Source organism: Leptosomus discolor, chromosome 5, assembly GCF_034619465.1.
Source record: "Leptosomus discolor isolate bLepDis1 chromosome 5, bLepDis1.hap2, whole genome shotgun sequence".
Taxonomy (NCBI): domain Eukaryota; kingdom Metazoa; phylum Chordata; class Aves; order Leptosomiformes; family Leptosomidae; genus Leptosomus; species Leptosomus discolor.
In genome coordinates, this window is record NC_141395.1 from 74,343,668 (window position 1) to 74,356,662 (window position 12,995).

Consider the following 12,995-nt stretch of genomic DNA (forward strand, 5'->3'; position numbering starts at 1 on the left):
ACATTTTTTTATAGAATGAAAATTATTAAGAAATAAACCTTCTTGTGAGAAAACTTACTGCCATGCCATTTCAATGAAAACAAAATTCTGGAGTAATGTAATTTAGTGTATCTTTGAGATTATAAGTGTATTGAGATCATTTAAATTAAGAACATGCTGTCTTGTTTTTTGGCGTCTGTTAGACAGCATCTGGTATCAGCTTAACAACTGGAGTTTCTTTTACACAGGGTTTGGACAGACGGAGCACATGTAGTATTAAGGAGACCAATGTTTTCAAATTATGTTTCTCTTCATATTTTCTAAATATTTTTTAAAAAATTTATATTCTTTTCAGGGACCTTCTATGCATTCTGACTTGTGGATCAAGGCATCTGTACTAAGTGTCCTTTAAAGTTTCTGGAGTGCTGTGTGTGTTGCTGAGTGCTCTAAGATTTTAGTCTTTTTACTGATACTTTGTACCTGACTTCTTCAAAATCTTGAGTTAACATCATGTTCCCCATGTGTAAGATGAAAGGCAAGTTAAACTTTTCTTTGTGATCTTTGCACACTCTGTGTTATACCCACCATAGATTATTACTCTTCAGAGTATTCCATTGATTTGTGCCATCTACATTTTGACTTCAGAAATTCAAATATGTTCAGAACTATTTCAGATAATTTTGTCACATGCATACGATCCTCGTTTTTAGAAGAATAAACAAAGATTTATCCATGTTCAGATGGCAGAAGGGATTTACTTTTCTGTTTCTCTGTTCAGCTTTTGAAGACTTCATCTTGATCATAATTATTAATCTTCAGTTATGAGAATATTTCATGTTGTGGAATTTTTGTATATCAGTAAAGGTTTCCTTAGAAATACTTTAGTTGGATGGAGCTTGACATTTCCATGCAGATTCTTAGCATCAACAATTGTTTGCAAAAGTAACTATTATTTAAGAAACTCAAGAACTGCATGTAATTAGTTTTAATAATAAAGTACCACAATAATAATCAAGCAGAAAGCTTAAAATATGACTGTCTGCTGCTATAAGAAATTGTGATAATAATTTTTTTATTAGTATAATTTTTATTTATGAATGTTTGCTAATTTGTTTGTGATTGTGTGCACGCTTCCACCTGTATTTATGTGCAAAGGAACTGAGAAAAATGTTATTGAAAATAAATCTTTTTAGAAGGATGCAAGATATGGAAGGCTGAGCAGAGAGAAAAAACACGAGTAACTTTAAGATAGGAACCATTTTTAAAAATCTGCTGTCTTTTTAAGCAGTAGGTTTTAGATAACATGCTGTGTTATAATTAGAACTACACATTAGACAACCAAGATAGTATAAAAGACCAAAGTTTTCTTTGGGGAAATAATAGTTCGTATGACTGTCATTCAGGTTTTTGGGTGTGAAACAATTTATATCATATAGAATCCGTTGCTAAAGAAATGTGAAGTAAAGGTGTCTACTGTACAAAATTAGGTTATTTTTTTAAAACAGCATCTGATGGTTGTGTGTTCATTGGCTCTGAGGCCCCCATTGAAACAGATTTGATCGTGCAAATGAAGATGTCTTGACCTGCCAAATGTGAACAGTTGCACTGGAAACTGGATGTCAATTGCTTCAGTCCTGGCTGATGCATGTGTTGTTAATGACAAAGATTTGACTGTTGGAAATGAGGATTGGGTCAACAAAGACATTTAACGATCTGACTCCTGCGGAAGAGCAGGTTTGTAATCACAGTGAGATTCCCGCAAAATGTGGGAGGTGTGGCTAAGTAGATAGGTTCTGCAAGGTCAAACTTAACTTTAGCAGTTTGTACTTCCCTTTATCTTTGCAGTTTTTTTAATGAATTTTAAATAGTGGATCTTACACTTTGTCTTTTATCAAGTTTGACTTTGAGCTAAGAATGAAAGGGTCTATGGGTAACCCCTGTTCCAGCTGCTTTGCTTTCATTGACTTCTAGAGGCTTGTCTTAGAAAACAGGTGAACTGTTGAGTTAGGCTTTTCTCTCTTTTTTCCTCTTGACATTTTATTACTACGTGTTATGCTTGCTTTTCATCTCCATGGTGATGAGTTTGATACAATGTTCAGTTTGTATTTGCACGATAATGAGCAATTTCATATAATGGCTGGATATATAGACAGGAGACAAAGATCAATGGTACGAAATTCCATGCTATTTGTGGCTATTAGGAATGGTTAGTCCATACCAACTATACTTAGCTTCTCTGTCAACTTCAGTGATTTTTGTCTTTGAGTGTGTTTGGCAGCAGAGCTTAAGGTGGAGTAGATGATTAGTGAACTCTGTGGGCGAGTTTTTGGGTACTCTTTAAAAACCTATGTATTCTGGGGATTTTTTGGCAAGGTAAAGCATCTTTCTCTGAATCAGTTTGTGCAAGTTGGGAATTTACATTATGTCTAAGTCTATTTTGCTGTACTTATAGGGCATTTAGGTTTCTTAGGGGCATTATGGAATACTGCACTGAATGCCACTGGCACTGCCGGGTCTTCCTATGGAGTAATCTGAAGACAGCAAGGTTGCATTGATTATAGAATAATTTAGGTTGGAATGAACCTCTTCAGATCTGTTATAACACCCTGTCCTGCAACTTGTTTCCATTGCCCCACTTTGTATTACTGTGCTCCACCAAGAAAAGTGTGGCTCCATCTTCTCTATACCCTCCCACTATAATGGACAGCAATAAAATTTCTCCTTAGCCTCCCTTCTCTTCTCAAGACCAAACAAACCCTGTTCGCTATTTTGTGCTTCAGGTCTCTAATCATCTTCGTAAACCTCTGGGAAATTTTATCCCGTATTTCACTATCTTGAATGGGGGAAACAAAACCAGACACAGGATTTAAGAAGTATAGGTATATAATTTTTTTGTTAGTTGAGGTATAGATATGCATACTTTTTGTACCCAATCTAAGAAGCAGTTGGTTTCAGAAATAATCCGTAACATTGTTTCCCTTGTGAATCATAGAATCGTTTACGTTGGAAAAGACCTTTAAGGTCATTGAGTCCAACCTTAACCTAACCTGCCAATTCCCCATGCTAAACCATGTCCCTAAGCACCACATCTACTCATCTTTTACATACCTCCAGGGATGGTGACTCAACCACTTCCCTGGGCAGCCTGTTCCAATGCTTGATAGCCCTTTCAGTAAAGAAATTTTTCCTGATGCCAATCTAAACCTCCTCTGGTGCAACTTGAGGCCATTTCCTCTTGTCCGATCGCTAGTTACTTGGGAGAAGAGACTGACGCCCACCTCACTACAACCTCCTTTCAGGTAGTTGTAGACAGCGATAAGGTCTCCCCTCAGCCTCCTCTTCTCCAGACTAAACAACCCCAGTTCCCTCAGACACTGCTCACAAGACCTGTTCTCCAGACCCTTCACCAGCTTCGTTGCCCTTCTCTGGACACGCTACAGCACTTCAGTGTCTTTCTTGTAATGAAGGACTGCACACAGCATTTGAGGTGCGGCCTCACCAGTGCCGAGTACAGGGGCACGATCACCTCCCTACTCCTGCTGGCCACACTATTTCTGATACAGGCCAGGATGCTGTTGGCCTTCTTGGCCACCTGGGCACACTGCTGGCTCATGTTCAGCTGGCTGTTGACCAGCACCCCCAGGTCCTTTTCTGCCGGGGTGGCCTTACAGCCACTGTTCCTCAAGCATGTGGCATTGCATGGGGCCCAAGTGCAGGACCTGGCACTTGGCCTTGTTGAACCTCATACAATTGGCATTGTTCCATCGATCCAGCCTGTTCCACATCCCTCTGTAGATTAATGTGAATATATGTGATCCATGTGAATACATGGATCTGCTTTGATAGCATTTACCAATGATAAAGTATGGAGACTTACCTATTTTGTAGTCAGTTTATAATGGTATCTGCAACATTAAGCTTTCCTTGGAGCTTTAGCAGTAAAAAATTGTAATATTCCAGGCACCACTGTGAGCCGGTTGTAAGTAAATTACAGTTAAGTTAGTTTAACGTTACAGTTAATGGCAGCTACTCTGTTTTAAAACTTCTTTTAAATACTGCCTTTTTATTAGTGTTTCCTCTCACTTACATTCCTTACATGAAAGATGTGATAACAGAATTGCTTATCTGCTGTTTCTCTGAAGTAATCCAAATTACATATTCTCAGTCCTGTAGTTTGGTTTATGGAAATTATTCTGTTGTGCTGGTGTCCTGGGTCTTATTTTTCAGCAGCAATGTTTTTCTGAGGTGATATTCTGCTGCTTTCAATTTTCCAAATAGTTGCTTTTCTTTAACGGTGTTTACAGCTGCCAGACTCTTTGGGTTTTTTTTCATTTGGAGTCCCTTTAGGAAAAAAAAAAGCGCTATTTAAGACATTTTTAAGGGCCTAATGAGAATATTTTTAAAAAAATTTGTTAATTTTCTTTTAAATGACACAGGTGAGAACATGCTTTATCAGTCAGATGATGTGCCTCTCTTTCCAGAGTTTTGCAGAAAAAGGGCTGATCACGTTCAAGAGCTGTTTAATAAAGCTGAGATATTCTTGTATTTTTTTTAAATCTACTTTCAAGGAACATTCTTCTAGTACTTTTCGAGTCTTTGGTTGCAACCTTGATAGTCTTGCTAGGAGCTAGCCCGTAACTATGGTGGGACAGCACTTCACCTATGGTTGTTTCAAAGATTACGAAGTTGGAAAAGGAGTGTTTTCAAGTCTCAGAGAGGATCCTGCCTCTCTCTTGAATTTTGTTGCTGTGTGATGCTCCTGTTCTGGAAAAACATGAGCTGAGCTGTAAAGACGATGTTTTGCCAGAGGAGTTCCAGTGCAAGGACACAGAAGCCCATATGCTGTATGTGTATCCATGAAGGAGCCGTGCTTGCTCCGCCTCCACTTCTTCCTCTCAGCCTTGCCGAGATAGGGGTTTCTTGTGGTACAAAATCATACTGAAGCCACTGAAAGCAGCTTTGACCAAATACAAGGTGATGCTGACATTTGCATGTGTTTCAGAGCCCTTTGTATTTAGTGTCTTTCTGAAGTCAGAGAATTAAAAAAAAGAAATCCAGTGCTCTTCCTGTTACAAATACATATTGTCTTGATAGACGCATCCCATTAAATGATTATTATTTTTTAAAATGGATAATATTGTCCTTGTGTTACATTGGATGTTGCCTATGCTTTTATTTTCACACTTATGTAACCTGTTTTGAAGCCCTTTAAAAATAGAGATTCTACTTTTCCCAACAGTTTATTTCAGTGCTTCACCATCCTTAAAGTAAGAACAATTTCCTAATTTTTTCTCATTTCAGTCTGAGCTCGTTACTGAGCTCATACAGGAGTGAGTAGAAAGGGAAGCTTTCAGGTTATGTCCCTCTGCAATTCTGGTGTGATGTTTGCCCTTGATAACGACACTGCCACTGCATTGTCTAACATCCCTGTACCTCCACAGAACTGGCACCAGCATTCAAAGCTGTCCTAGCCCACGTTTCTTCTGTTTTGTGTTGCCCTATTAAATTTTATACTTTTTGTTTTCAAATTGGTTTAATTTGTCGTTTTCTATTCTGATCCTGCAGCACGTAGTTACAGGTTCTGCATTTTTACAGCTTCCAGACTTTTTTCGCTTTGTGTTTTACTATGTTCAGGTACATTTTACCTTTGCATCTTCATATTTGACACTCCTCAGTGGAATTAAATTTTTATATTCTGAAGGTATCAGCTGCTCTAGTTATTATGGTTAGCCAATTCATGGATTAAGAAACCAAGTATGTAACATTAACCTTTAATGAATCTCTAGCTTGCAGTTTTGATTTGCAATAATAAAAGTTGTAAGTATTACATGCTTTTTTTCTCTCTGAAACAAAATTTTCCTTAATTCCAATTTACCCTTCCTTGAAGCGTGAAGGGGAAGCAAGTGTAGAAGGTGTTCTTAATCAACTGGTCCTGGAGCATCTACAGTTGGCTCCTCTCCAGTGGGGTGAGTAGTGTCAGAATCTATTGATGATCTTTTTGGAGGATATACTGGCTTGTAATCTTAGCAGCATGAGGATGATAATGTTTTCATTTACTGATAATCTATGATACAGGAGAATTTGCTAGGAATTTTATTTTCCTTTAGGTATTTTACTTAGCTGAAGATAAATGTAGACTTGGTATCTATTTTATTTTAAGTATCACTGTTCAGTGATAGTAAATATGAAACCTGAATACACACTTTTTTTCTGTAATTTGCAGTCCTAGTTGTGTTGCATGAGAGGTGGCTGCTACTTAAATTTTCCCTTTCCCTGACAGGGAGTGTTTTTAAAGTAATTTCTCTAAAATATTTTTATATGGAATTGTAATATACTTTGTGGTGTATTTCTTATCATGATATACACATTTGCATTACTAACTTTTTAGGTATAGAAAAAGTTGTTACTCTGTGTAGTGGGGATGGAACAATTTCTCTTAATTTTGCATTTAGAATGATGTTCCAACAAAGAAATATTGAATTAATTTCGTTTTGAAGAGTCGTAATAATGTGACTTCTGTCTGAGGTTCTTAACAAGGTGTCCTGGTTTGGCTGGGACAGAATCACAGCCCAACCATGCTGGCAGGACATTAGCAGTCTCAAGCAGCACAGCTGACCTGAGTTAGCTAGAGGTGTAGCCCATCCCATAATGTCATGGTCGTTATAAAAGGGGCAGGTTTACAGACGCGAGAGGCTCTGTGGAGTTCCTGCTGAGGTTCCTCCTGCTTCTCTTGCTTCTCCTGAGGACTGTTTGATGGTGACAACTGGTTATTCATTTGGCTAAGTATATCTCTGTTGGTTTTGGTGGTGTTTTGTTAAATCTATTTCATGCCTACCCGCTGGCCTGCTCTCCATTTTTCCCCAGGTCCCCTCGCTGACTGGTGAGGGGTTGTTGGGTGATAGAGTGACTGTTACAGTTTAGCCCCGAGTTCAGACTAAATGTAGATACAAGGTTTGTTCAGAGGCTTTGGAACATAGGATATTTTATCCCCAACACTTTTCTCTCAGTTAGACATTTCAGAAGAAGTCCCCAGTTCATCAGAAAATTGTTTTCAAAGCTTCAGCTTTTAAGGCAAATTTAACTCTATGCTCCTTATTTTAATTAATTTGATGACCTAGAGAGGACCAATTTTAAGGAACAATGATCCATTACTATTGCCTGTGTTTAACTATTAAACCTACAATGACGCTGACATCTGGTATTTGTACTCTTTTTACATGCTTGGGCTTTCTTTCAAGCATATGGATCATCCTTAACTCATATGTTAAAACTTGTAAGCACTTTGTTCATAGATGAGAAGATTAAAACTGATAATGGTTTAAAGTTGCTTGTTGTAAACATGTTGAATAACCATAATCATCTGTCTCTGAAATTATGTTTATCTGCCCTCTGTTCTGCAGAGGATTCAAGGATTTGGTAGCACTTGCTTGTATGACTGGCTTTGGCTATGATTGACAAATGGTCTTAATCAGTAAAACAAGTGGTTTGTGTCAGATGGGTGTTATGAGCGATGACAGGTCACTTGAGAGACATCTTAGTTCTGCAGAGTGGCACTGCCCTCTGCTAGGTTTGTAACCTGGGCGCTCTGAAAGTTTTCTAATGGTGCTTTTGCATGGGAGGTCACCTTAAGGATTAAAAACATAGGGGTTTTTTTTTCATATTTCCTTGGTTTTCTTCTTTTCTTTTTATGCCAAATTTCACTATTTTCTTAGTAAAAGAGGCTTTTAGAGTTGTAGGATTGTATCTGCTATTCCTGCCTAAACGGTGATATTCATAGGTGCTTGTACTTTGGTATACTAGTTGAAAAACATGAACGTAGCACTGATTTACAGTAAAATCTGATCACCTGTGGAGTTGGTAATTTCTCAGTCTGTTGCTTAATTCAGTTAAAGAATCCCAGTTACTTTAGTTTTCAGAATGTGTGAACACCATCCAAAACACTGAGATATTCTCTGCCACATAATTGCAAAATATTTTGAAGCACAATCTCTTGGCTGGTTGTGGCTTACATGTTCATTTCCTGCATTAAATAAAGCAGGGAAAGGGAAATGCTATGGGATATCAAATACTTGGTTTGCCACAATTTATATATATTTCCTTTTGTGAAGTTCTGGTGGCAGAAAATACTGGTTTGCAGAGGTCTACTTTATTTTTTTCCCTCAGTATTTTCTCAATCTGAAATTACTATTGAATAGATTATCTGTTTTGTATAGCACAAAAAATACATCCCTGTAGAAGCCGTAGCTCACTGGAGATTGAAAAGGACATTTTGATTAAATGCCTGATTTTACTTGAAAACAAAAGCAAAAAAAAAAGAAAATTCAAAACAATGGAGAAATTTTAGTTTCTTTTAATTAACCATAGCTGCAAATACTCAGCAATTAACTCTTTGCTAGTTTTTTTAACAATGCTGTAGCCCGGTAAGCTGTACTTGCAGTCATCATGAGGAAAGCTACTGCATGCCCTCCAGAAAGAGTACCATGGGATTACAAACTAATTTTGTTTTTATTAATGTGTGGGATGAAGGAGGAATTAAAAACTTGGTTCTTTTTCAGTTTGGTAGGTGGGAGTGATAAGGAGTTGTTGGAAGGTCTGGACAATCAAGTGTTCATACATATGTATTTAGACAATGTGACATACTGTCTTTCGGAGTTTGAACTGTCTTTTGGTGCCAGAATGTAGTTCCTATTCAGCTCTTACAGGCATGGAGAAGTGTTATGTCTTTCAAATCATCTAAGGTATAATATGACTTCTATTTGCCCTGTGTGTGGTTTGGTGTGGTTTTGTGGGGTGTTTTTTTTTTGATATTGATGGCTACATTGAAGGGTTTACTTTATTATAAGTGCCCGCAGTGAAACATGAATGAATATTTAATGTGGTTTTGATTAAAAAAAAAAAGGCTCTTGTTCAAATTTATAAAAGCTGGACTTCAAAATTCCTTTTAAATTTGGCGTGTTTAATTCGTATTACAGTTAATAGTACATTTCTAAAATTATAAAAAGCATATTGAAATAATTTTTCATGTAAATTTGACAATCCTGTCTTTTTTTACTAAATGCAAGGCAAAGGGTAGAATTAAAAGTTAGTGGCATTGAAGTTTTGGCCTGAGGGTAAGAAGTCAGCTCTGCGGGTTGTCAGATAGAGGGGAAAAAAGTGAACACTGTTGGTTGTGATTTTGTATACTTAAATGGCTGAGGAAGGGAGAAGTATTTAAAACACAAAGAATAAAAAAAAAGTCAAAGGCTAGAGTGAGAGTTCTTAATATGTTGTTAAAATTGATTTTAAGATTTAGGACATATCTGTAAAATGAAGTTGTCTATTAGGCAGGTTAGTAAATCACATGTAATTGAAAAACATAATCTTGCTCAACACCACCAAGTTCAGTGTTCTCTGAAATTTATGACTTATTTTCTTTTTACTACTGGGCAACAAACCAAATGTAGGAATAAATGTGGTTTTAAGGTGAATATATTAATATCATCAAATGAAGGAAACATAGCCTGCAAAGTTTAATGAGGAGGACCAAGACTCTTCAAAGTCATACATCGTGTAAGTTCCGTGGTTAGATTGGAAAATGATCAGATGGAGGCATTTGTAGTTGCTGGCTGTGCAGTATTTTTTCAATATTTATTTGATTTATGTTGCTAAGCTTTGCAAGCAAGCAAAATTCTGAGACTAAACACTTACTGGTTTGATGGTACTCTTCTGCATTTCACAGCAAAATTATCATAGGTACAAATGCTATGCACAAAATGTTGTTGAGCTTGAAATAGACTGGTTTTGAAACAGACTGTTGATTGAACCTGGAATTGGGTGGACTCGGGATATTCCTGTGTTCAAATGATAAGTGCCCCTTAAGTGAGAGGTTCCCAATACTTTGAGTGAAGATTTATTAGAGAAATTTGATTTAGGAATTTAGAACTGTAGAAACCTAAAAGTGCTAAAAGTTTTAAAATATCGGGCAAATACTTTTATTTCTGTATAGAAACTAACTGAATAACTGAAAATCAATAATCATACGTGAACTCTAAAGACAGTATTTGCAGTAATATTCAAAGAAACATACATTTGTCAAGCTTCACTATGGGGGAAAAATTCAGAAATAGCGTTTTGCTTTCATTCATTCTTCACTTCTTCCTTCATAATAAATATGAATTTCAAGACAGTTTGTAATGTTTAAAATAATCATGGATACCTTTTCACAGTGCAGTGCATTTCACTTTCTAGTATGTGATTGAAGGGAGAACTAACAACACTACTGCTGAGTGCTGTCCAGATCGTAATTAAGAGCAGTGACTGTTAGTAACCAAAGTCTTAATTATTCACTTATAGGTAGAGAATGCTACATATTTTGTTGTGGGCTCACAATAAATTGTGTGTCTGCCTGCATCATGTAGGCGTATTGTACTTCGAGAAAACTCAAAACCTCAAAATTGAAGTGTGGTTTTAAATTGTCCCTCATAGGTAGCTGGAATCGCTAGGAGAGGTAGATTTTAAAGTATTTTTGAAGTGGTTTATGAGCATGCAGTTCATGACAGCTTGTTTGGAAGTTCTCTCTGGCTAAGTTTCACAAAACATCTTATGGAAGCATTACCTTTAAAATAAATTATCTTAATTTATCGTATGTTTTAGCACCAAGTCACAATCAATATTCACAGCTTATGTATTTCATGGATCTTAAAATTAATTACTGAAACTACTCACCCATTTTATTTTGCAGTTTTCAGTCTGACCTTAGACCATAATTAAATCTTTCTTTCCACAATTTGTATGATTGACTCTTAGGGATTGCAGCAGTGTCAAATCATCGCATCCTGAATACAGAGGAAAATATTTTAAAGTCTCTGTCAGTAAGTAGATGAGGCAATGATAACTCTCTAAGCCTGTGTTTTGGATGCTGTCTTGACACCCTGACAGTTTGTTGTCCCCAAGGACCTACTTAAAGAGCCAGATCTCTGCAGACATGATCATTGTTAATAGTTTTGCTTTAGTCAGGGCAGTCCTACAATGTTGTTCTTCCCCGAATTTGAAATTCCAAGGCTGTCTTGGATGTTTGTTCAAAGACTAGTTTTAGTGGGGAACTATAGGAAAGTAGTTTTAATTTCTCTTTTAATAAACAAACCCCATAGGAGCATGTAGATTATCTAGATATAAGCTTGGAAATATGGAGAGATCAGCAGCGTATATGAAGGTCTGCCTTTCAAAAATGTAATGGATGTAATTCTGCTAATTCATCAAAATAAAATATTCTTCAATTATTTCTATTTTAAAATTACGGTAGTCTGGACATTATCATCATTAGAAAGATGAAATCGAGAGTATTAGCCAGAAAATCTCAAGAGTAAGCTCCCTATAAGGCAGAGAATCACAGTCTGATTCATAGGAAGACCAAAATTGAGAAGCAATCTGGTGGTAAATGGATTTTACTAGGTAATCAACCTTTCTCATCCATTTAGAAAACTCTTCAGGTTTTTCACTTCTATTTTTAAGATGCAAGAGAGGTGGGAACAATTTCATATCTTAACAGCTTGCGTGCGGGCTGTTTTGGAGGATATTTTGGCAATGTCAAACAAGCAACATGCTTTAGTTACTGGGAAGTGTTAAGGGACTGGGGTAGTACATTGAAAAAATGGACTAACTTGATAAAACTGGGGCATCTGGCACACAAGTAATGTTCTCGCATGTCAAAACATGCTATTGTGTGATACGTTTTGAATCAGCTGTTGTTTCTAATTCCTACCGAAGCCTTGGTTTCTCTAAACTGAAAGGAAAAACTTGTAGAGAAAGGGTTTCAGACATAACCAGGCAAGTAGTGATTTCAAAGAAAAGATGCTAAGAATAAAGAGAGCATGTCCTAAAGTGAAAATACATGAACAACCGCTTGTGTGAAGACAGATAGCTTGACAGGTTGGGTGGAATGCCAGTGGTTACTTCGTATCAGATTTCTGAAAGAACTGGTAGCTGAAGCTGCAGGTCCAGCATTTCTAACAAAGTAGTGAGGGGAGATGGCAGGGAAATGGAGTAATAAATACTGATGGAGCTGTGTAAGTGTTGGTCTAGGACCAGCTTCACCAACATCAATCATTTAGTGATTTTTGCCTAGAAAAAAGGAAAACAGATAGGAGGAGGAGGAATAAACTGATGAAATATGCTGATGGCTCAAAGATAAGCACCACCATCTTTCCAAAAAGAGATCAGGCTATGGCACAGAATCATAAATTGGTTTGGGTCTGAAGGTACCGTCAAAGATCATCTAGTGTCATGTGTGTGTCGCATTTCCGGGACAACCTCTTCCACTGCCTCACCACCCTCATTGTAAAGAATGTCTTCCTTATGTCCAATCTAAACTTAACCATCTTTCAGTTTAAAACCCTTACCCCTTATCCCGTCACTAGAGGTCTTGGTCAAAAGTCTCTCTCTCTGTATTTCTTACAATCTTTCAGTAATCTCAAAAATGACAGTAACATAAATGAAATGGATGAAATGTAGTCCAGAAAAGATTGTCTGTTCTGAGACTAGTATCACAGAAATCTGCTAGAAGTTCAGCTGTCTGAAGTGATTGGAAAGGATTTGATTAAGTGTTGCTCTGAGCTACCAGTGTAATTCAACTATGAAGAAAGGTGCATATGAAATTTGTCCAAGTCTCTAATGAAACTTCCCATGGGAAACTTCTCATAGAAGAGCTCAAATCAAACCAGTATAGGAAAAAGTAAAGTTTGGGAGGTGACCAAGGAATGAAGACTTATTTTTGGGTTTATGCTATGGAGATACTATACTGAATAAAATTAGATCGGTTCTCAAAAGTTGAGTAAATCTGGCAGGTGAGTTCTGTGTTCACTACTTGGATATCTAATACAGTATTGCTTGCTTTCAGTTGCGGTATCTCTGAGACACATCTGTTTAATTGAGCAAAATCAAGAGTTGACTGATCTTGAGGAATCCATCAGGGGACTGGATCTCGAGGGGGGGGGAAGCTGAATTAGGGCAACCTTGGTGTAAGAGTGTACTGAATAGAA

General features: G+C 37.1%; 1 protein-coding gene across 2 annotated transcripts in view; it reads left to right on the plus strand.

Annotated features, from left to right (window-relative positions):
- TRAPPC9 (trafficking protein particle complex subunit 9) overlaps positions 1–12,995 on the plus strand; it is a 502,283-nt gene that overhangs the window by 246,108 nt on the left and 243,180 nt on the right. For both annotated transcript variants that reach the window (XM_086465055.1, XM_086465056.1), the window contains one exon: positions 5,855–5,945. In XM_086465055.1, coding sequence (XP_086321181.1) covers positions 5,855–5,945 — 91 coding nt within the window. The remainder of the gene's footprint in view (positions 1–5,854; positions 5,946–12,995) is intronic.